Source organism: Typopeltis vanoorti, chromosome 24 (assembly GCF_054136105.1).
Source record: "Typopeltis vanoorti isolate ZY-2024b chromosome 24, IOZ_Tvanoo_1.0, whole genome shotgun sequence".
Classification (NCBI taxonomy): domain Eukaryota; kingdom Metazoa; phylum Arthropoda; class Arachnida; order Uropygi; family Thelyphonidae; genus Typopeltis; species Typopeltis vanoorti.
The window spans coordinates 41146731-41172716 of record NC_143572.1 but is presented as its reverse complement, the minus strand read 5'-3'; the positions used below and the strand labels follow the sequence as shown (position 1 = coordinate 41172716).

The 25986-nt window shown below is 34.5% G+C and overlaps 1 protein-coding gene across 1 annotated transcript; it reads left to right on the top strand.

Moving 5' to 3' along the window:
• Positions 1-42: 42 nt before the first annotated feature.
• Positions 43-25679, top strand: LOC150093126 (uncharacterized). Its single transcript, XM_090413309.1, has 3 exons — positions 43-164; positions 17587-17686; positions 25347-25679. Exons 1-3 carry the CDS (start codon positions 73-75, stop codon positions 25509-25511), a joined length of 357 nt encoding a protein of 118 aa, XP_090269435.1. The 5' UTR covers positions 43-72; the 3' UTR covers positions 25512-25679.
• The last annotated feature ends 307 nt before the right edge of the window (positions 25680-25986 follow it).

Sequence of the window (25986 nt, the reverse complement as noted above, 5' to 3'; positions counted from 1 at the left end):
GAATGTGAAGTTGGTGGTTTATTTACTTTTTCTTTAGGACATTCATGTCAGCAAACAGATAAATTCTTGATAATGATAATGCCTTTGAAAGACGGTGAACTTACCCTTACAGAACTAGGACACAGGTGGAAGACATGCCCACGTGAACATATAATTGAACATAAGTATATATATATTTTTTTAACTCTTGTAGTTCATAAAACTTAATGGAAGTTTTTTCACTTGGCTATGCTACTAATTATATATTTGGTTTAATCTTTGATCCAAGTGTAAGCAAACAAAGTTTACACCTGAAGTAGTCCTGAAAAAATTCAGGCACAAACTTTGTTTGCTTACACTTGGATAAAGGATTAAACTAAATATATAATTCATAAAACTTAGTTTATTTTTTATTTATTTATTTATTTTTTTGGAAAATAAAATTTATTTTAGATATTATTTTTATTTTAGACTATATGACTACTGAAGGTTTTTTATTTTATTATTATATTTTTATTTTTATAAAGCTCTATTTACTAATCAGTATAAAATAGCTTGCTTATTGTTGGAAGTTTATTTTCCACTTGGTTAGACTGTAATAAATTTAGTTTAATCCTTTATCTAAGTGTAAGCAGACAAAGTTTGCACCTGAAGTATCTTCAGGAGTGAGGCAACTCGTAGTAAAGGTGGACCAAGCTCTCATCACTCCTTGTCTCAGTATTTCCCATAATGCAAAGCTTATCTCCTTGCAGACATGTATAATGCTATGCATTAAGGGAAGGGCCACCACCTAGACCTGTTTCGACTTTTGACAAAACCAGTCTGGGTAGTGACACTCTAGGTCTTTTGATGCTCCCACTGATAAGACCTCAATAAAGGTCTTGTCAGTGGGAGCCAGACCCAGAAGTGGGTCTGGCTCCCACTCTGATACTAAGGCAGAAGCAATGGAGAGGTCATATTTACCTATACGAGTTGCCAAAAAGTGTACCACCTTATTATTAAATTTCTCTGTATTTAGAGAAAGATGTTGGAAGTTTATTTTCCACTTGGTTAGACTATAATAAATTTAGTTTAATCCTTTATCCAAGTGTAAGCAAACAAAGTTTGCGCCTGAAGTATCTTTGGGACTGAGGCTACTCGTAGTAAAGGTGGACCAAGCTCTTATCATGATGAGAGCTTGGGCTCCCAGCGACGAGACCTCAAAAGTCAAAACCAGTCTGGGGAGTGACCCTTCCCTTAATGCATAGCATTATGAGATTCTGAGACAAGGAGTGATGAGAGCTTGGTCCACTTTTACTAAGAGTTGCTTCAGTTCTGAAAATACTTCAGTGCAAACTTTGTTTGCTTACACTTGGATAAAGGATTAAACTAAATTTATTATAGTTTGCTTATTGTGTTTAGGAGCACCCTAAGTTTTGAACTTTCTGGCTTAGACTTATAATTTAGTCATTAAAACTATTACAAATAAGAAAATTGTATTGTTACATTAAATTAACAATAGATCATATATATTGAAAACATAACTTGAAACTATGTACAGCTGAAATTGCAATTCACATTTTCAGAGAAAACTATTCCCCAGATTCAGAAAGCCACTATCCTACACTTTCAAAATAACAAAATGAAGTTACAGATATCAGAAACTATAGGCGTAAAGCTAATGGCATCTCGATAAATATTCATTCCGTAGAATTTGGAAAATTGGAAGCCCCATATTAGAATTACTCCCAGGTTTCACCCAATAAAAAATGACTAGCAATTTGTAGCCTATTTTAGTGAACTCTACCACCTTTTTTCACTTTTCATTCCATAGGAGTGTGCTCTTCATAATTCTGAAGGTGCTGCATTGAATGACACAAACGCCGTAATTATGAGATTATTATTTTTTTTTTAATTTATTCATCCATTTCTGGTGTTTTAAATTATATCTCCAAGTATTCTTAACCTTTATTTTTTGATCTTTTAAGATTTATTGTGTTTTTTTAATTCATTTTTAACTTATTCTTTTATGACCCATTCAGTTCCCTCCTTAAGTCTTTAAGATATTTTTTATCTAGATATTGTCTCAGTTAAATTATCAGGTCTTTGAGAATAGAAGTATGAAGCATTGCATTTCCACTCTAAATATAATTTCAAGGTATGTTTTTAAAATATCTATTGTAATTGAATGTAACTTAATGCAATTATTCATATTTTTAATGAATAAATCGCATATCTAAGCCAGTAAGTTCAAAACTTAGGGGTCTTCTTAAACACAATAAGTGCACTATATGATAGTCATTATTTTTTATATTAATTTTCCACATTTTTGATTTTACTCCACTCATCCTCCCATGGAAGGGTACAAAACTTATAGTATATCAATGTTTCTTAAACAGCCTTTAGAGAAAACAGTGTGAAGTGAAAAAGATTAGAGGATGGAAGTAGATGAAATCAGGTGGAGGGATTCACTTTGATGCTGGGCTGTAGAATGATACTAATTAGTTGCTGCATACATTTTTCTAGGTTTCAAGAAAATTCTGCATATCATCAAGAATTTTTAGGGATTGTTGTGCATCACTCCAAATGTTGAGAACAATACTCGGAAATCAAATGGAATTGGGATTTGTATAGGATTAATTGCAGTACAGGTTGGAAGTAGAGTCGTGATGGAGGTTAAGACTACTATGAATGTGGTATGTTTTGTGCCAGAAAAGCTAGGTATAAGTTACTTGCATCAGAGATAATCTTTCTTGCAAAAAATGTGTTTAGTTTGGTTTAATTTTTGAATTTAAAAATTTTTAAAGCATTGAATTTAAGAAGGCTATCCTTACCTCACTAAAGAATGACAAGGAGGCCAGTGTTTAAGGCATTGGTTATGAAAGACAGTTAAGCCCAAAATACTTAAGCAATACAAGGTTTGTTAAAGGAATGGAATATACCTTAATCAGGAAAACTATGAATAGTGGGAAGTCAGTGAGAGAAGGTCATTTATGTATAGGAGGAAGAATGTGGATGCAAGTACAGAGTTCTGCATTACTTTGGCATTGGTGAGGAAATTAGCAGAGAAGCTGGCAATACAGCTGCAGAGGATGGAAAGATAGTTTGATTAGTAAGTCTATCCTGAATCTGATCTCTTTCCTGGTATGTCAAGAGTAACTACACTGATTTATTTGAACCTTTCCATAACTTGTGTCCAAAGGTAGGTAATGTTGGCTGGGAGATCTGTAGATCAAGAGTGAGGCATAATCTATATTGGTAGGCAGGAAATGTTTGGCTTCTAGAAGGTGAGGTTTCTTGGGGTGATCTCAATTATTTTATAGGAAACTTAGGACAGTGTGGTGATAGTTTTATGGTTGACTTATTTTTTTTTGCTTTCATGCTGTATGGTAGATGATAGATTGTAAACAAATTGGATGGGTAGTAATTCTAGAGCATAACTTGTATAAATGTACCCTCAGAATCATTTCTTAATATTGTTTAGTAGGAGGTGGTTTTCTGTAATTTTCTGTAATCATCACTGCTTAAGTTGAAGGGAAAGAAAATGATGTCAGGAGTTCAGCATTATCTTTGATGTTATGATAGTAACATCTATATGTGAGAGTAGTAGATACATGGCAGAATGGAAATTGTACCCAGCAGCCTTAGTGAGGGATTAATTGTTTAATTGTGCAGGTTTATTACACTTTGCTCTTTCAAAGTTATGGTTTGAGTTACCAGGAGGAGAACTAATATCTATAAGATATTTGGATGGAAAACTAGTTAGGGAAAAGGCCAAGGACATTGAGAGAGATAGTATTACTTCCAAACCTCCATGCCACGAAGCCCAAAGACAAGACTCATTGCAGGATGTTGAACACTCGCAGACCACAATAACTATCATATTGCTTTGAATACATTCAATGTTGGAGCATTCACAACCCACTCTGGCAGCACATTTCACTCATTCACCATCTGTCAAGCCACAAATATCCTTTTCACTTCCTTACTCATGTGACCTTTGTATGGTTTCCAGGCATAACCTCTTGCTCGTGCATCATCCATTATCCTATGAAATAATTGGAACCTATCAGAAACATGACTTCTCTCACCCCTCCTCCCATCTGCCAACTTCTGGAGACCACATTCCCTCAATCTGTTCTCATTCAATATTCAAAATTCCTGAGACAGTCTTAGTTATTTACCTCTGCACTCTCTGTAGCCAGGCGACCACATCTGTGCACAGAAATCCAAATAAGTTCTGATTAGTACTTTATACAGCAGAATCATCATCTTCTTATCCATACATGTCAGCATTTTTCTGGATAACCCTTACAACTTTCACAACATGTCTCATGAACTTCGGTTCCATGTTCACCAAGATCCCTTGCTTTCTCCACCTCCTGAAGCACAGTTCCTCTAATTTGGTAAACTGCATTCCACCATCTCTAGTCAAAGTACATAACTACACACAGCAACACTGAAATGATATCCCCATTCTTCAGCCCAAAACACTAACTTATTCAAATCCTCTTGTAACAACAATGCATCCTAATTTAGCATCATCAAGCAATAACTGAATATCTCCTTTCATATCATTGATATATCAGGTAAACAGTGGTCCCAGAACAAAACCCTCTGATACTGCACCCAAACACAACTTGCTGGCTCTTATTAGTCAACCATTCTAGCAATCAAATTACCAAATGATTACCCATCCATATCCCACTCAGTTTCAACAATAGTTTATCATATGGTATATTCAAATGTTTTATCAAAATTCAGATAAATCACTGTATAAGCATCTCTGTCTAGTACTCTAGTCATTCTGTTATAAAATGTAACTAAGTTACTAAAGTATAACCTCTCCTTAACAAACCCATGCTTCTTTCCTAAAAGATTTCCATTCTCATTAATTCAAGTTTGTATTCTGTTCTCTAGCCAGCATCTAACACTTTCACCACTACACTTGATATACACACTGGCCTATAGTTTGACACTACTGACCTAGATTTCTCCCTCATGCAATGGCACTATTTTTTCCTCCACTCTCTTGGGATTCCTGTTACTAGATGTCTGTTGAACAACCAAGTCAAGGGCACTACCATCTCTTTTGCACATTCCCGTAATACATATTGTGATATCCCATCCAGTCCCACAGCCTTATTAACAGCAAAGTTACTTAATATTGTAAACATTTCTCATTCTGAAACTGTCAGTCTTCTGTCCTCCTTCCTATTACTATTCTGCAGTACTCTTACCTCTCGCCTTCCCCTTTCATCTACAGCAAATACACCAACAAAATACTCATTGACCTTTCCCTTTATCTTCAGCAGATGTGACTCATGTTCCATCTTCAGCAGCTAAAGTCAGTCTTTCTTATTGCTTCAGCAAATCTCCTTTCATATGCCAATTTCTCTTTCCTTATTATGTGGTCTTCACCCTATACTACTCATGCTGCTGAGGGGATACCCTGTTCTTTGTCTCCTCCATAATGTTCTAATTCGCAGAAGCTCCTGCTTAATTTCATGATCCATGCATTTCACTCCTAGTTTATTTATCCTATGAACTGTAGGAATACAATTTTACATTGCCATAATTGATTCTGGAGCAACTACCTGGTACTACAGTAATCCCTCAATTAATGCGCTTCCAATTAGTGCATCATTTTTTTTTTCTATACCTAAATTTGATTAGTGTGCCTACATATATCTTAAAAATAAATGTTACAGATTTAAAAAAATTTTCTAACTATACATTTTTATGGCTAACTATTTTAAAAAATCACTCACCAGGACGAAATAATTTAGTTATCAGTTTAAAACATTTTACAAAGTTATTTTTAATGGCATACTATATTATTTTTGTGTACACTATGTTCCAAATTTACCACCAAAATTTATGTCTTCTGATAATTACATAGCATTTTGATAATCATATCTCGTGCCTCCTTTGCAATTGTTTTCCTTAGTTTTTTATTTATTTATTTTTATTTTAACGGTATTTTCCCAACCTTTTAATCATAAGTAAAAGAATTAGTGAGCAGAAAAGTGGAAGTGTGAAAAAGATTTGAAAAGTAATCTCATTGGAAGAAAAACTTGAAATGATAAAGTAAAAAGAACAAGGCAAGTACAGAGCAAATATAGGACAAGAACACTACTGAATACAAAGAGAAAGGTAAGGCTGCTTCAAGTTCATCATGTATGCATTCGAAATCAAAGTATTGTAATTATTGAATTGGAGAGACTTCTTTCTATATAGATCGCAGATTGTAACCAAAAACAGATCTGCTAAGCACTGACCTTGTTAAATCAAAAGCATTGTCTCTTTGCAACCTTGAAAGAAAGGGCTATCTATCAATGATGGAAAAGAAGAATTCCAAGCTAGTGCTGGGTGGTTTGAACATTTCAAAAATAGAAATAGCCTACATAATGTTCTAATCACAGGTGAAGCTGCAAGTGCAGATAAGGAAGCGGCTGCAAATTATCCAGAGAGTTTGAAGAAAATTGTGGAAGAAGGGGGCTATTATGACCAACAAATATTTAATGTTGATGAAACTGGCCTTTTTTTTGGAAGCGAATGCCTCCCAAGACTTTTCTGGCCAAATCAGAGAAATCTCAGTCTGGTTATAAAGTCGCAAAGTTGAATGAAATTACTGCTAGCAATATGCGAGCCATTTGGAAGCACATTCTTCCACATTGCAAATGATTTCAGAGGGTTTTCAAATGAATATAAGTTAATTGAATCTCATTCTGAGAAATTGAGTGATTCTGACCTGCTAAATTTAGATGCACAGCAGGAAGATCCTGAAGAATATGAAGAAAATTTAATCACTGACAAGCCCAAAGAGATTTCACAGAAACAATCTGAAAATATTTTTCGTACAATCTAAGTTTTTAAGCAGCAATGCTTAGAGCTGATACTGTTGAAGAGAGAAGCAGTAAATTTGCAGAAGAGTAGAAAAGGGCAATAGGGCTATACCATCAATTGTATGAATAAAAAAGAAACAGAATGCCCACCAAACTATGTTAGCTCAATTCTTTGTTAAGAAGTAGAATAATAAATGTATATTCTGAATATATTTGTATTGTCTTTCAGCTTCATGGTTTTCTTTTAACCAAGCCTGAGACCTTAATTCTTTTATTTAAAAAAATAAAAAAATTAAGGGTCAAAAAAGAAATTTGAGGAACAAATTATACTTTTTCCCATAAGTTATTATATTCGATTAGTGCTTTTCGATTAATGTGCCTGTTTTAAAGAATGCATTAGGCACATTAATCGAGGGGATTGCTGTACTTATTTCTCTCCCCTTTAACTGATCAAGCCACTGCATACTACCAGTCTGTTTCCTTATTTTATCATACCCCCCCCCCCCACTGTGTAATTCCCTATATCTTTCTTATTCTGTGGAGCTTGAACCTGCCAGCCACTCTCCCACGTCAAAACCACATAATCATTCTACCCAATTGGTGGCATCATGGCGATGTCTTCTGTTATTACTGTCTGAGACATTGTTAAATCCAACACTAAAGTTCCAGAAGTTGCTTCAACTTATGCTGCATAAGTTGTCCTTGAGTAGTTCAAAGAATTCAATCTCCTCACTTATTTGCTGCTCCCATAGTTAGTCACCTATTATTATCACTTTCTTGTTGCTTATTATTCACATCCGTCTGAACATTTCAGAATTATGTTTGTGCTAACCCTACACGAGTTGGCCTGGAAGCCATTAACATTATTATTTCCTTCAAGTTCCATATTGATAGGACACAACTCCTCTGAAATCGTCAGTAATACCCCACCTCCTCTTATCTTTTCTGTCTTTTTGAAAAATACTCTATAACTAGCATATGTCGTTCTCCATTTAACCATATCTCATTGACACCAATGATTTATGGCCTAACTGTATCAAGGCCACAAACTCTGCATCCTTATTCCTAATACTCAATGCATTAATGTATAAGCATAGTGTTTTTCTCTGGCTCTTCCTTCTTTCCCACAATTCCTTATCCCATCATCATCATTCAAGTCCTTTAAGGCCATCCCTACGCTCCTGTCTTGTCTTCCTTTTGCCCATTATCTCACATTAATTCTAGTATCTTATTTACAGTCCACCCATCTAGTTTTAGTTTCCCAGGGGGGGAGAGAAGGAAGATTGATCACCCCAGTAAGCAAAATGGTGAAATGGGATTAGTCATCTGTATAGTTGGCATTTTATCTAGCTTTAGTGGGAGATTCTGTATGTTGCACATAGCAACCCCCATTAAGTTACAATTGTAGTTACAAGTATAGCTTCTATTAAAACACTCAAGGAATTGAACAGCATAGTTAAGAATATAAATTATACTTTAATAAATATTTCCGATATTTCAGCAATGTGACGTTGCTGAAATATCAGAAATATTTATTAAAGTATAATTTAATTTATATTCTTAACTAAGCTGTTCAATTCCTTTAAGTGTTTTAATAATGCATAACCAACATATAAGTCTGTCTACGAAAATCAAGTATAGCTTCTCTCATAAAGAATGTGAAATTTGATATACGAGTCAAATCTAGATAAATGGGAGTGTTTTTTACATTCCTTGCAGGTTCTACTTGTGTGTCCTATTACTAGGTATCTACTAACCAAATTGTATTCTGTATTCACCTAAACGATATGCAAATATGGTGGTACCAGGTGATCACGTGTTATGTTGGCCAAGCTTTCACATTGTTAATCCTTTCTTTTAATGTTACACGGTGATCAGCATTCATTTTTGAAATTATGGATTCTACAACCGTGTTAGAATAACTCTTTTTATTATCCCGATGTTTTGATCTTCACATCAAGATCATCATCTGGAGCATACGTAAATATACAAGACAAGCTGCGTTACATTTCAAAAACCGTAAGCTAGAGAAACAGTGATTTGATCACATGCTACTCACTGTCATGACCTCTAGTGGGAAAAAAAAAAGTTAATTTAATTTTTGATTACATGAATAAATATTCTTTCCTACAGATGGTTTTCCTTCCAGTAACAGTGATGTCCTATTTCTATTATTACAATTGTTTTTGATTTTTAAAAAAAAAAAAAAAATTATAAATTACAACATGAATAAACTTTCTTATAGATTTTTTTTTTTTTCTTCCTTGACAGTGATGTCCTATTTTTCCGTATTAAAGTTGTTGTTATGGATTTTCTAGAGTCCTGTTTATAGTTGTTCTTGGAGAGGAAAGATTCGTGGGATGAATATATGCCTTCCATATGTATGGGATTTTTAGACCATCATTATTGTTTAGATTGGGGTGGTTGATAATGTCTCACAAACTTCCTTAAATTTGCTTTCATACCATGTTTTGGTGTGATGTAGACAACTAGTGCTTTTCCAGTCAATTCTATGTACGGTGTTCAGAGCATGATCAGAAAGGCCAGCTTCACCATAATTATTATATTTGATGTGTCGTTTATGTTCTTTTTTTTTGTCTGAACGGAATTGTGCGTCCTGTTTCTCCTATGTATGGTATGTTGCAGGTGCAGTAAATACAGTATACTCCAGGGTGGGTCAGCAGAGGGAGGGGGTCTTTGGATGAGTTGAGTAAGCTTTTTAATTTTGCAGGAGGTTTAAAGGTGGCTTTGAGTTTGTATTTTTGTAGTACTCTGTTTATTTTGTCTATAATAAAGAGTTATTCTAACACGGTTGTAGAATCCATAATTTCAAAAATGAATTTCACATGTTTAAAGCCACCACTTTTCATCAGGTCAGCTGCTAGGACAATCTCAAGGTCAACAGAGTTGAGGCACCATCAACATAAGGGAGATTTACTCAAAATTAAATGGGTCTAACAGATGAATTGCAGAAATACCATGTTGACATGATTGAATGAACTTTGAAAACAGATGATATACTTATAAATAATGACTGTTATACTTCTGCAGTAGTGATCAACAGTGGTTATAGAATTTAATGCTAAGCTTGAAGATAAACTTCATTGTGGCCAGAAGTTTCTAGTCGAGCAACATGGGCAAATTTCAAACATGGATAATTGGATAATGATAGATACTTTTGTAGTGTGTTCTCATATACATATTTAGAAGTATATCATCTGTTTTCAAAATTCTTCATCCAATCATGTTAACATGGTATTTCTGTAATTCATCTGTTAGATCCATCTTATTTGCCAGCGTGGTTGGCCGATTGGTTAGCGTATCTGCTCTCCTGCCAAAAGGCTGTGGGTTCGAATCCTGCCGTGGGCATGGATGTTTGTGATTTGTCTTGGAAGTGGTGGTGGTGATGGCAGTAGATAGTGTTGGTGTAATTGGGGTTATTTGTGGTTGGTGGATTTGAGTGGTGGAGACAGAGTTGTAGATTAGGGGCCTTCCCTTGGTGAGTCTTTGGACTCCTTTGAAGTGTCACATAATAATAAAAGATTATAGTAGAGAAGAAAAAAGAGAAATATTAGAGAAAAATTGAGGTATTAGAAATAACTTGACATAAAGGAAAAGTAGGCTCTTCTATAGACCTAAACAGCAGGGTAGGAAATAAATCCCAGTAATGTAGAAATGTGTTGGGAAAATTTGAAGAAAAGAGCAAAGCTAATAACATGCAAGTAGCTGCTGATATTTTGGTCTTACATAGGCTAGCCATTAGTAACACTATGGTATGTCCTAAAAATATGCATAAATTCACATGGAAAGAACTACAGAACTGCCACACCAATATCATAATTGGAGTGGCAGTTCTGTAGTTGCCATAATAAAAAAAAGTGTTGGCTACACCTTTTGGCAACTCCTATAGGTGGGGATGACCTCTCATTGCTTCTGCCTTGGTGTCTCCACTACTGAACCTGGCTCCCACTGACGAGACTTCAATGACGGGCCACTACCCATACCACTACCGGTATGGGTAGTGGCCCTTACCTTAATGCATAGCATTACACACCGCATGGAGATGTGCTTTGCATTATGGGAGATACTGAGATAGGAGTGATGATAGCTTTCTCCACCTTTGCCACGAGTTCCCTTGGTGTTGCACCACCTTAGCTCAGTCCTGAAGATATTTTCAGGCACAAACTTTGTTTGTTCACACTTGGATAAAGGATTAAAACTAAACTTATTATAGTCTAACCAAGTGAAAAATAAACTCTCCCAGTCATGATGCTGACCTTTTTCATTCTTTCTCTTTTTCTGTGCTTCTCCTGTTTCATTTTTGTTCTGTTCTCCACCTTACCATCACTGGGATCCAGTGTCCTGCCACCATGTTTGCTATGTTGCCTGACAAAGTGGACTTCCAGAGGGGGGGGGGACCTAGGAGATACACCAGCTGGCTAGTTTCTCTAGGACTACTTGCCTAGTAGAAGCATGGATCAAAGTAATTCAAGATGGACTAGCCAGCTGGTATATCTCCTTTTCCATGATTCAGGGACAGAGCTCGAGGCTTGTTGCAGTGTTGGTATGTCAGAGATAATCCTGGCATTTCATTGCTGAGTGCATTTATTGCTGGCCCTGATAGTGGACACCCATATGTGACTCATTGGTGGGTGTGATCTTTGGTACCAAACCAAAAATCTCTGAGCATAAATCTTTCATGCCAAAATTATTCAGATGGCCTCATAAGCTCCAACAAGTACGTATAGGTACAACATCTGTAACAAAAATAAGAAGTAGAAGATGTCTGATATGTATAAATGCACCATTTCCATAATTCACACAGTAGGTGAATGGCTGAGATAGTGAAAATTGCCTTTTATTCAGAGGATTTTGAAGGTTCTTAAAAAAAAGTTTTGATGATATTCTTATGGAAACATCATGTCAGCACCATTCAGAACTACTGTGAGCATCATCTATGTGAGGAATATCAGTTATGGTAAACCCCTCAAAAAAAAAAGAAAAAACTACTTTAGAGGAGTTTATATTGGAATGGGATTTCTTTAATGTTCCAGATGAAGAGATGTTCAGTTTAAAAATCAGGGAATGACAGGTATGAGTTGCTTCCTGATTAGCAAGGATGTTGATCTAGTTCCAGCCAAGAATTTCATCCTTACCTGTGACTTATCCAGCATTATAAAAGAAGGATATCTGAACTGCCCTGCTAATTCTACATTCCTATGCTTTAAATGTCAGAAATGTAAGCATGTTCAAACTGCTTGTTATAGTGCTATGATCTGTGCTCAGTGTGGTAGTAAAGAGCATGATGATAATTTGCACTCTGCAAGAAAACTTAAATTTATCAACTGTGAGGAAGACTATCTAGCTTATTCCCAAGCATGCCAAATTCAGATGGATGACAGAGATACAAGAGATTAAGACTGAACAGAAAAAGTTTTTTTTTTTCTTTCCCACTTGGTTAGACTATAATAAATTTAGTTAATCCTTTATTCAAGTGTAAGCAAACAAAGTTTGCACCTAAAGTACCTTCAGGACTGAGGCAAGTTGTGGTAAAGGTAGACCAAGCTCTCATTACTCCTTGTCTTGTTATCTCCCATAACAAAGCACATCTCCTTGTGGATGTGTATAATACTATGCATTAAGGGAAAGGCCACTACCCAGACTGATCTCGACCTTTATTGAGGTCTCGTCAGTGGGAGCCAGACCCAGAGGTGGTGATACCAAGATGGAAGAAATGGAGAATTCATCTTTACCTATACGAGTTGCCAAAAGGTGTCTCACCTTAGTATTAAATTACTCTGGATTTAGAGAAATATGTTGGAAGTTTTTTTTTTTTCTTTTTTCCACCTGGTTAGACTATAATAAATTTAGTTAATCCTTTATCCAAGTGTAAGCAAACGAAGTTTGCACCTGAAGTATCTTCAGGACTGAGGCAACCCACCTTTACCACAAGTTACCTCAGTCTTGCAAACTTTGTTTGCTTACACTTGGATAAAGGATTAACTAAATTGATCGTATCAGGATGCAAAGAGGAAGCCAGCCACTAGGACACCTTTTTTTTTCTCTGAAATCCTCTCTTGCTGAGGTGAAGAGAATATCAAAAGAGAAAAGGTCAAGAGGATATCAATTAAGAAAATTTCAAAGCAACACAAACCTGTACATCTATTGCACCATCCAATAATTTCAGCATACCTTAACTTATCTTGAATGCTTCTCTTTGGAATGAATAAATTATGCAAGCTATTTCAGCCTCACTCCTGAAAGAAATCTTAAAATGATTCCATTAATCTATCATGACAAGAGTTACCCAATAAACAAAACCCCACAGTGACAAAAGGGATACTTCTTTAACCACTGCATCTAAAGTAGACATCAGAACTCACTGTGGTATTCAGTTATGTAAAAATTTCTCCAGATGAAGGAATGAATACCAGCTGTACTTTCCAAGATCAACTGAAAAACACAAGTCAGACTAAGGCAAGTTCTTAGCTACTCATGAATTCTGCAGAAGGAACTTGATATCGAGTTTCTTCTGCAGAAACAAAAATCTATTTCTGTCTGCAGGAGACATTTAAAACCCAATGAAAAACCCACCTTAAGTCATTTCACCATAATTTATAAAGACAATTGGAGATGGACCTGCTTGTCCATCTCCAATTAATGAAGAATTAATTGGAGATGGATTTACTATCCATCTCCAATATGAATAGTATTTCATATTGGAGATGTTACTATCCTAGTGGCAATTACATATCTTTTCAGCATATACAACTTAATACTGCTCTGGAAGCTTATAGTCATCTGCCTCTCAGTGGGATTTCTTATTGTACAGTATGTTCCATATGTTTTTCACCAAGTTCTGAGTTAGCTCAGATCAATCTTGATAATCTTATATTGCAATTGCCTCCATCCATATTTATGTGAGACTTAAATGGATTCAGCACTCTGTGGGATAAATAATGCCACATGAATGGGTTGTTGGATGTATGCTTGATGATGTGCTCTTTCTTTCGCTTCATAATGCATGCAGTACCTTCTTTCATATACCTACCTGCTTGTATTCTGCAATAGATCTTAGTCTTCTTCCCATTATTCTTCCACTGCTCATGTGGGACATCAAAGTGAACATACAGGAAACAATCACTTTCCTATGCTTTCCAGTATATCCAATGCAAAAGCAGAAAATTGACTAAGCTGAAATATTTTTTTGAATCTTGCAAAATTTAATCCCAAGGCAGTTAGCCCAACACATATTAACAATGCAGTGATGCATTTAACATTCTATTGACTTGACCATTCAGCAGTAACTGCAATTCCAAAAACATCATCTCATTATTATCTGAAAAGATGATTGAAAAGAGCATGGGGTATATTTTGGATGGAAGAATAATTTTGGTGAATGCAAATGATAGGGAGGTAATTGAAGTGGGTGAAATAGTTGAATTACTAAGTCAGCATTTTGCAAGGGTATGTCATCCAGGTGGAGATCTTGTAGTAACAAGAGAGGCAAGGGCTTATGTGGAAATAGGGATAGCTGAACTGGAGGCATTTATAAAATATTACAGAATCTTGATGTGAATGCAGCTATGGGATTAGATGGTGTAAGAGAGTTCTTATATTACAAGCAAGTGCTAAGGAACTGTCAGTGCCTCTGACCACAATGTTTAATTTGGCTCAGCTCTGGGTTGGTTTCAAGGAAAGGTGGGAAAAAGGGAAAAATGGTTCCTTTTGCATGAAGAAGGCTCCAAGAATGAGGTAGCATATTACCAACTGATCAGCATCTCAGGAGTGGTGGTCAAGGTATTGGAGAAGTTGGTTAAAGAAAAATTCTTGGAATGGGATTGTGAAGGCTAGGTAACTTACTCACCTTTTATAATACAATAACAGCTGAGTTAGATAGAGGTAATGGCTATATGGTGATTATTGCTAGACTGCAAAGACTTTTGGCAAGATGCTGCATAAAATTCTGATAAATAAATTGCAGCAAATGGGGATGGATATGAAGCTTGTGAAGTGGATAAGAGAGTGGTTGATGGAGAGATGTTTATTCAGGAATATAGTACAGCAGAAGGCATGTGACTAGTGGCATGCCACAGGACTCTGTACTTGGCCCACTACTAATTAATTTGTACATTAATGATATAGAAAATTATCTGAAAGGAAATATTGTTTGCCAATGATGCTAACTTGGGTAGAGCAATAGTCAATAAAGATGTTCAAATTGTGCAGGATGATTTAAATAGACTGGTGGCATAGGCAAAGGAGAATGGATGTCAGTTTAATGTGGCAAAGTGTAAGGTTATGCATTTCGGGGTGAAACAATTACCAGCTGTGTATCATAGTGATGGAACTGTACTGAAAAAAAAATGAAGCCAGAAATTTTGAGAATGTTGGTGGATAGGGAGTTGAAGTTTACAGGGTATATTGCAAAAGTAGCTCATTGGATTACTTGGTTACTGGAGAACACCCTGATGAGCAGAAATAAGCAGATTGTTGTACCTCTTTATAAGGCCTTGATAAGATATCTTTGACTACTGTGCACAGATTTGGTCGCCTGGATTCCTTGTGAATGAGGAGAGGAGGATGAGACAGAAAGGGTCCAGGAGCAAGTGACCAAGATGGTGGCAGGTGTCTATGGAACGTACCTTATGTAGACAGAATTTAGATTTGTGAATTACAGAAATTAGTGATAGGTAGAAAAGGGGTGATATGATTGAGAGAGATAAATTACTGAAAGGTTTACAGGATTAATACAGAGGACATTTCTCAGAACAGGTCTGGTGGTGGGAGAACTAAGGATCATCTTTGGAAATTGAGCAAGAGTGTGAGGACTAGAATTTTGCTTGGAGAGTGATGAGTGTGTGGAATTAGTTTCCAGAGTCTGTTATGAGTGCCCTGACTGACTTCAAAGCAAAGTATGATAGATATTGCATGAATATTGGATAGTGCTTGGCATAATATTTAAGGCCTCCCCTCGATGAGTCCACTGACTCCATGGAGTTTTTCATGTAATAATAATAACACAAGAAATATTTCAGAAATACCTGCCACATCAATTCTCATAGCTTTTAAGCATGTTACTTGAGACAGTTTCAAAAGTCTTTGATTTTACATCACTTATCAGTCACATGACCAGTGTGATGAAGAATAGGTACATAATGTACCATTCATGCTACTCTTGAACAAAATTGCTGAGCCCAAAGCAGTTCTAGACAATTTTAGCAAGCTTTGCAAGAATGTTTCCTTGGAATAAACAATAACCATTAGTTATCCAGATATATATGGACCTTAGTTTTTCACAGAGAAACTTGAAAGGCTAGGTATATCAGTTGCCTGTCTCTGAATCAACTTTGCAGTTTCCATCATACAGGAGGAATTTTTCACTTGAATTGCAGAGTAGCTGGTTGATCATGGAGCATTAGTAGATAAAATTCTGTAAGTTTGTTTCATTTTGTTTCATGTTTGTATCTGTCGAGAATAAACCAGTTTATCATATGTCATTTATAATTATTCTTTACTTAGAGTAATTCCTTCTTTATTCTGTGTCAATCACTTATGTGAGAAATGTTTTGTTAATGTGCTAGTATAATCTTAGTAGCCTAATTAAAAAATATTCTGTGGTTTGTAAATATTGTGTGTGTGTGTATATATATATATATATATATATATATATATATATATGCAGGAATTTTTTTTATTCTGTATAAGTACAGTCATCTCACTGTAGCAAATGCCGTTATAACACGCCATAACAAAAGACCAAAAGGTTTTGTCCAAAGTCTCAAAGGGAAAGTGCTATTCTAAAAAAATAAATAAAAATACGCCTTAGCAACTATTTCTGTGATCCCTACACGTTTATTATGGTGAGAGTCAATTATTCATAAATTATATATACAAATCACAAATAGTTTTTTAGATCAGGAATAACACATTTGCAAAAATTATTCTTCACATAGTAAAATAACAGACATAGCCATTATACTTATTATTTGCTTCCAGTCTATTATTTACATCACACCAAGGAATCGAAGGATTTTTTAAAACACTGAACAACATGCAACCAAATCTTGAAATAAAGCATAAAAGTAAAATATTGAGCTTTTTTTTAAAGGAGGGGAATACCACGTGCAGTGGTCTCAGTTTCTACATATATTCATAAATTTTTCAGTTTGACTTACTTATTTTAACTTACTGATCTCGTTTTCTTATTAAGTTTCCTATTAATTTTCAGATATTGGTTTCAATTTCACTTGGAATTGTATATTTATATGTCATAGACTTCATTTCTGTTTTCATAAATTTTTGTGTCATATGCTATAAACCACAGTGATGTTTAACGGATGAAAATTTTCCAGTAGTTCCAATAAACTAACTATAGCCTTTTTTAAAACAAAGACTACAAAGTATTAAAAAAAAAACCAGTCTAAATGAGTTTCCTTTGTTTATCATCACTCATATACTAGATCGGGTTTTTGCAGAGTAGAATCATGAACTTCTGTAATTATGTGATAAGAATTCAGCCAATTAGCAGGTGATCCCAGAATTAGTGGTTAAGGGGCTCTGTGAAATTAAATCGGTCATTTTTTTTTGACATATCTGTACCAAAAGTAAGAAATGTGATTCTTAGGTATTATATTTTGATTTTATTGAATAAACTAGTGATCTTGGAAAAGTTACTGATGACTTTAGATTATTCGGTCCATGTTATGCAATTTAAGAACAAGATGAGTTTATTACTACTGACTTGTTTATAGTGATCAGGTACCTTTTTTCTCCCTAGGCTACAGTGTATAACAGAGAATCCTTCTGCAACACATAATTTTGAATTACAAAATTCCTTGAACAACATCAATAGTGCCTTAACAAATCTAAGATCTAAGGTAAGATGCATTTTATAATTTTGTTGCAATATTTTAATCCTGTGTATGGTGTGTATGGAGAGTATAAAACGCACATAGTGGAATGAGGTTTATCTGAAAGGTACCTTAAGGACAATACTATTATGAGAGTCTAACAGCTGAAATTGTTGTGCTATTTTTTTTATCACTAAGTATGTTAGTGATATGTTATACTCAATGCAGTTGGGTATGTTAGTATACCCAACTGCATTGAGTATACTAATATACTATACATTCAATGCAGCCCTTATAGATGTGCTGCCACTGGTAGATGGTATCAGTGGTCATATTTAAAATGAAGACAGGAAGAAATTTAACATTGTTAACATTCAGGAATGTGTGAGTATGGTCACTTAAACAGAATGAAAGAAAACCTGTTTGCAAAACAGTTATTTAACACCAAGATGGTAGGGAAAAGACCAAGTGGAAGAACAGGTCTAGGTGGGTTGATTCAGTCAGAAGTGCCTTAGAAGCATGAAATATTAGATATAGTATTGGAGTGCTGACAAGTAATAAACTAATTTGGAGGAAAATTGTTGTTAGGAGATTAATAATGTAAACTTGTGTTTATAGCAACCTGACCACCCCCTTGAGAGTACATATAAGGAAATTGATTTGATATTTCTAATATCTTCATCTTTAATATGGTTGTACCATCAAAATCATCAGTTATTTATTAATTTTCTTCAGAACAATTGGATTTGTGACCACCAAAATCTTTGCTGCTTTAATATTTTTGATTTCTTACCAAGACAGTACATCAGTACAATTGGCATGCAGAAAGTTGAGAAAAATGAAGCTCGTTAATATGGAATAATTATGTTCAAGTCATATTCTGCAGATAATATTCTTTAGCAAATGCATAAGATGAGAGACAGTTCTAAAAGACAGCAGCATTAGTCCCTCCATAGCACAATTGGAAGAATGTCAGGACACTTGCTCTTTGGTTGGAAAAGACAAGTTTGATTTCATCGTGATTAGAGAAATCCTTAACAAGTGTTTTCAATTGAAGATGATCTTTCATACAGAGGCAGTAAAGTTTTTACATGAAACTAGTTTTTGGGAGAAATTGGATAGCTGCTTACACATGCTATAACAAATTTAGAGCAGCAGAAAATGAAGTATCTGAAGAGTGTGAAATGAATTTTTGAGAGAAGGGTTATTAATCAGTCTAATTGCTCTCCTAAGTCAAGCACTCTTGGAGTTCTAAAGTATCCATCCTAAACATGAGAACAGTATTTGAAGGTTAGATGTGATTTTTTTCTCAAGAGTTTATGGTTGTTCAAAAGTAAAAGTATTCTATGAAGGTGATATTTCTGATATGTTTATGCTAGGAAAGATCAGAGGTAAGAGCTAACCCAGGAAGAGAAACCTCATCTTGCATAGTCTTTGTGTCTCGTCAAAAGTAACATTGGTAGAAAGTTCTTTTTTTGCATGAAATGAGGTAGGATCAAATTTTACTAGCATTAAAATTAACAAGATTATCAGAATTGTATTGGAACTGAAAATTGGTTTAGAAGTTTGCCAAATGAGAGAGCAGAGGCAGTGTACTCTCATCAACAAATCTATATATTGGATTTGTAGTAAAGTCATTGATATGCAGACATTGATTTCGAAATTTGAGGGTAAAGATCCATCCACCATCATCTAATGTGTGCGATTAGAGAGAAAGTTGGTAGTTGGTAATTAGTTTATGGAATTAACAACGCATATAAAGTATATTAATTAAAGATAACTTTAATAAATAACTTCTATATTTCGGCAATGTCACGTTGCCATCTTCAGGAACATAAAGATATGGTATGTGCACACAGGCACTAACAAAAGCAAATGAGGAAGAAAGCAAGAAACTAATATTGTTCCTAAAGTCCTAATAGTGCCCTCTGGTGGGCTAATTTGGTTGACTTGGCAGTAGGGCTGAAGTTCTCAAAATGTAAGTCTCCCAAATTTGGGGTAGTTTCATGCACCCAAATTTGTTGAGGTTAGGAACGTTTTTTAGAGCTGCTGAAGATTCCTTGAATAATCTCTCATATTTAAACTTGCTGCGGTGTATTATTTTTGTATAATAATATATTTAGAGAAAGTTAGCAACCCAGATGCCAAACTTAGAAAACAGGCCATAAAATTGAATTTACTTAATAGGCCTTTGTGTTAGATCTTATCAAATCACTTAGCGGTATCAGGAGCAGCCCCTTAAGTTTATTCTATATATTTCCATGACATTTGACAACAGATAAATGGTATATGCAAAAAGATCCCATGTTGTCTGACAGTGACAGAATTTCTATATTGGCAGTTTGTTTGTTGAGTTTTCCAGGTAGCATAGTAGTTGGCTGTTTTTGTTACTTAAGAAAGAGTTGAATGAGTAATTAGAAAAGTAATCTGACAATGATTTATTACCCTTTTTTGGATATTGGTTAATTTCTATCTCTATTCATCAGTAGATAGGCAAACTGGAGGAGCTCAGAATATTGAGAAATATCATTGTGAATACAGCAGTAGGATTGGATGGGATATTGGCTAATGTGTATCTTGTACAAGAATGTGCATGATCTCATTACAAACTGTTTATTGAAGTCTTAAGTCTGATAAGGTTCTGAGGAATTGAAAAGAGGACAAGATAGTTAGATTACATAGAGGAGGCTTCAAGACAGAAGTATCAATTACATACTGATTAGTATTGCATGAATGGTGGTTAAGGTATTGGAAAGTTTGATGAAAGGTAGAATTCAGGAATGGATAGATAGGGATGTGATTCTCTATGGGAGGCAGTACAGAAAGTATGTCCTATCTTAGTAATTTACTTTTTATCATAGTGTGACAGTTGAATTTATCACCATATTTGCAATATGCACTTTCAGGGAATGAGCAGGTATTATGATAGTGCCACATGGAAAGTTTACATCATTGCCATCTTGTACCAACAATTGGATCATGCAATCCAATTGTTAGTACAAGTTATGCATTATGCATAACTTGACCTAGCGCCAAATTGATGTTTTGGAGATTAGTTTGTCATCTGACGTATAGTGATGTAACCTACCTATGAAATAATAGAGACCGAGCAGGAGTCTATATTTTCAGTTTTATTTCAAAGAGCTAACTGCCAAATGGAATAAGTTCCTTTTGACCTATTTGGCACTTGGTCAAGTGATGCATAACATGGTCCAATTGTTTTTCCAATCTGACACCTCAACAACTGCATATCCTCCACCTGGATGATACATACTTGCAAAGTGATCACTCATTAATGATTTTCCTGCATCAGCATTCATTAAAGTTATCTTTCTATAATCATTTTTTCCCTCTCACTCACTGCACAGCAAATTTCTAGAATTTCCTTTGGCCTGCTCAACTAATTTATTCTTATAATCTGATTTTGTTCTCTTTACCATGCTAGTCAACTTTTTGCCTGTACTTTATAATGCTCATGGGCATGCTGATCACCTTTTTTATTATATTCTCTCCATGTTTTGCAGCTCCTGCTTAATGATGTTACTCATCCATTTAACTCCCACATGGCTTTTTCTCCTGACCGAAGTCTGATAGTACTTCAAATACTCCTCCCCCAATCATTTCCCATGCATTATTCACATTATCCTCCAAGCTGCATCCTAAATTTGTTGTAATCACTGTCTGCAGATGAACCCCCCTTCTTCTGATGCCATCACCAGATTCAATACTCTCTAATCCCTTGTATCTTCCTCACATGCTGTTTTAGGTAATTATCTCTCAATAGCTGCATAAGCTCCATTTTCACTGAGTTAATTTGATAGTGCATATCTGTATCGCCTTTTTCAACCTTGCTGGCCTATAACAGCAACCAACTTATATTTTGTAATACAGTAATCCCTCGATTAATGCACCCCCGATTAGTGAGTCTTTTTTTTTTTTTTTTCAATACCCAAATTCGATTAGTGTTCCTATATACATCTTAAAAATAAATGTTAGATTTTAAAAATTTTCTATCTATACATTTTTATGGCTAACTATTTTAAAAAATCACTCACCAGTATGAAATATTTAGTTACCGATTTAAAACATTTTACAAAGTTCTTCTCTTTTATGATCATTGTAGTTTTTAAAGTGGTAACTATTTTGCTTGTATAACAGTTGGGAAATTTTATCTATAAAACATGTGATTTTGCATGTTGACGACCAATTCGTATGTCCTTCATTTCTTTCTCCCCTTCAATGATAATCCAAGAGTTAATTAAATCTCATTCTGAAGAATTGAGTGATTCCGACCTGCTAAATTTAGATGCACAGTGGGAAGATCCCAAGGAATATGAAGAAAATTTAACCACTGATAGTGAGCCAAAAGAGATTTCACAGAAACAATTTGAAAATATTTTTCGTACAATTTAAGTTTTTAACTTAGATTGTACGAAACTCCCTTTAGCAAATTCATCAAAGATAATACCACTGTTGTGAACCCAATTCTGGAGCTTGTTCTCACCAGCCTCTCCAACACTTTAACACAATTGACACACAGATAGGCCTATAATCTGATGCTTGAGTTCTGTCACCTCCTTTACGGAATGGTGCAATCTTGCCTTCCTTCCTTCCACTCCTTTGGAACTTGACCCAGTGCAAGACTCGTATTAATCAAATATGCCAACTCCCTGGTACAGTCCTTCAAAATATGTTGCTCATATTTTATACCTCTTGTTCACTGTCTCTCCTCATCATCAACTGCTCTTGAACTCTCCATGAATGATATCACAAGAATGAAAGGTCTTTATGAACTGCTCATTAAATATCTCAACTATATCCTCTGCAGCAGTTATTCTTGTACCATTTTCTCCAATCAATGTCATCCTTCCATAATCTTTTTTTTATTTTATTTTTTTATTTTTAATTTGCTGGTTACTTATCAAAAGAACTCTCTAAGATTTTTTTTTTGTTGCTGTTTCATTAACTGCTGCTCATACTTCACTTTTGCTACCTTTACCAACCAAGTCACTCTCCTTGCCTGTTCTTTGTAATCCTCATGGAATTGATAAATACTACTCCTCTTAGGTTGCCTCCATAATGCCCTTTTCCTCTGTATCGCTTGCTTAATCTCTTCATTCATCTCATTGTGGCTTTATTGTTCTTCTGTGCTATATTCAATCCATTAAATCTAATAATGAGTTATCCCTTCATGTTTGTTTTATGGCATTATCATTAATCTTTGATTGTATACATAAATCTATTTTTGGATGGGGAAAGGTTGGATGTTTCCAACTTTGTTTTTTGCATCATTGAAGCTCTTCCACTGGGCTGTTGATCATAAATGCTTGTTTGGTTTTCATGGAAGTCAGATGCCTACCATGAAATTTTGCTGCAGTCGTCTGCACCTTCTCTACAAACTTCATGTAAAGTTTTGTGAATCTAGAATTATATATAATGTAAAGTTTCAGTTCTGATGTACAGGTGCTGGTCACTTCATAGTATTCAACATGAGTGAAATTGTTCCTCCATTTTGAAATTTTATTTTGAGGAATGAGAACCAGAAAGAAAACAAGTGTATAATATTTTTTACTTGAGCCTTGCTTACTATTCACACTAGTTGGAAACTAGTACACCATCCCACTGGCCATTCATGCTTGATGTGCAGAATTTTTGAAATGACCCACATAGAAACAAATGCACAGAATCAATTGCTCTGTTCATATTGTAGTAAATTTTCAATACACACGCACACTTTTTTTTGTTTTAAATAAAAGCTATCCAAAGGCAGAAACATTAAGTACAAATGATTCCAGACTTTAGACTTTCTTTTATGACTATATATGACATATGAATAAATGACTATATTCTGTTTAGCAATGCAGATATTTCAACAAACAGAAATATTCTACATAAATACATGCAACTTGCAAGCCTACTTCTAAATAAAACCAAGTCTCTTTTTGTTATGTACAGTTTTGTTACTCTTTAGCAGTACTCCTATAAACTAAAATAATGATATTAATTTAGAAAATACAGCATAAAACAAAACATTTGACTGAATTTGGCAAAAATCAGTATTTCAGTAGTAATCTATAATTTTTCTGTGCTAAGTTTTTTTAAATAATTTCAGTGATGATAGGTTTTGGCAAGAAGCTTCAGGGTTTTGTATTCTGTATTATGTACTGTCTTGAATTGATTTTATTACTTTAGTTTTAAAATATCAGAAGTGGTGAGCCTAAACTTTCAAGCATTCTCAAGTATTAAGGCAAAGGTACCTTAATGTCATTAATATGTCTAGTGTGGTTCTTTGTAAATGTTTTGAAAGTTTATTTTTCACTTGGTTAGAGTATAATAAATTTAGTTTAATCCTTTATCCAAGTGTGAGCAAACAAAGTTTGCACCTGAAAGTATCTTCAGGACTGAGGTAAGGTGGTACAACACCAGGGCACTCCTTGCAAAGGTGGAGCAAGCTACCAACACTCCTATCTCTGCATCTCCCATAATGCAAAACACATCTCCTTGCAGATATGTCTAATGTTATGCATTAAGGGAAGGGCCACAACCCAGACTAGTTTCAACCTTTATTGAGGTCTCTTCAGTGGGAGCCAGGCCCAAGTGGAGATACCAGGCAGAAGCATTAGCAGGTCATTTCACTGAAGAGATCTCAATAAAGGTTGAAACTACTCTGGGTTGTGGCCCTTCCCTTAATGCATAACATTAGACATATCCACAAGGAGATGTGTTTTGCATTATGGGAGATACTGAGATAGGAATGTTGGTAGCTTGCTCCACCTTTGCAAGGAGTGCTCTGGTGTTGTTACCACCTTATCTCAGTCCTGAAGGTACTTCCAGGTGCAAATTTTGTTTGCTCACACTTGGATAAAGGATTAAACTAAATTTATTATGTAAATGTTTTGTTTTTCTTAGTCAAGAACTAAAAAATAAGTATGTAATGTATATTATATAGAAACGTTTTTTCTTTCATTTGAAATATTGAGCATTACATTGATGTACTGACAGATGCCAAAAGATTGCTTTCTCTCTCTCTCTCTCTCTCTCTCTATATATATATATATATATATATATATATATTTTTTTTTTTTTTTTTTTTTTTTTTTTTTTTTTACCCTTAATGGGGAAAAAAATATTATTCTGCCCTGTACAATGAGATTTTTTAGGGAACAGAAGCTGTCACCGAAAGTATTTAATTTTTAACCTGTCATTCATGTATTAATGTTTGCCTACTGCTTAAAAATGTAGAAAACATTTTTTAATCAGAATTTATCCCTGAATCTGAATTTCCAGTTTTCATAAAATAAATTAATGGATATGCTAGAATTTAGTTTCCTAAGAATTTTTGTTTAATTTTGTTCCTAACTATGTTTTGTTTTAAACATATATGTTTGTTAGGGTGGTTTTTCTGTTTGAGTAACAAGTTTCTGGGATTTTAAAAAAAATTGTAATTTTCTTATCTAGAACTGGTTAAACTTTCTTATTAGAATAAGGTATAATGAATCTGAAGTCATCCTTTCACTGATAAATCTTTCATGAGCAGTTACATACAGTGAAATCACTTATCCACAGTGTGCATTTGAGTTTTGATTTTGTTGAGTTATTACATGTTTATTTTTTCCTAGCTACCTACAGTTACCATTTAGCTTTTTACTATTTGTATATTTTACTGTTGCTTCCAATTCTTTTTCAGATAGAACAAATTGAGGCTGTGCAGAAAACTACCCAACAGAAACAAAAATTGGCACTTTATCTCTTATACTTTCTGTGTATTGTGTCTGTTTTCTATCTAATACAGTATATGAACATAGATTTCTTTTTTTTTAATAACCATTGTCATTCAGAAGGGCATTCCTGAATTGTATGTATAATTCTAAACATGAGACTTTCATTGGTTTTGATAAATTAAAAGATTGCAGGCATAACTTCAGAATCACATGATCAAATATTTCCTATGACTTACATTATCAACGAAGAAAATGAAAAGCTATTACTGAAAGTATGTTTTGGAAAGGTGATTATTATAAATATGTATATATCTTATGCATATATATATTTTTTATAGTGAAGAGAATATTGTATTATAAGTAATTATATTTTATGTACATCTAAGACTTTGCCATTATTCAGAGTTAATTTCATGTATATTACATAAAGACAATCTAATTCTTATTTTAGTGGAAAATGTTTAAGTTCTACTACTTAGTTAAACAACAACAAAAAAAAAAAAAAAAAAAGTGGGGAGGGGGATATAGCATGTGTACTAACCAATTTGGGTTACTTCTGATCCATGCTTAGTTGTGGTCTAATTAATGATTAATTTGGAGGATGCA

Coding starts and splice junctions, on each gene's coding strand:
- LOC150093126 (XM_090413309.1), top strand. CDS start 73: ATGATAATGCCTTTGAAAGACGGTGAACTTACCCTTACAGAACTAGGA. Junction 165..17,586: donor GAACATATAATTGAACATAA/GTATATATATAT, acceptor TTTTCTCCCTAG/GCTACAGTGTATAACAGAGA. Junction 17,687..25,346: donor TAACAAATCTAAGATCTAAG/GTAAGATGCATT, acceptor ATTCTTTTTCAG/ATAGAACAAATTGAGGCTGT.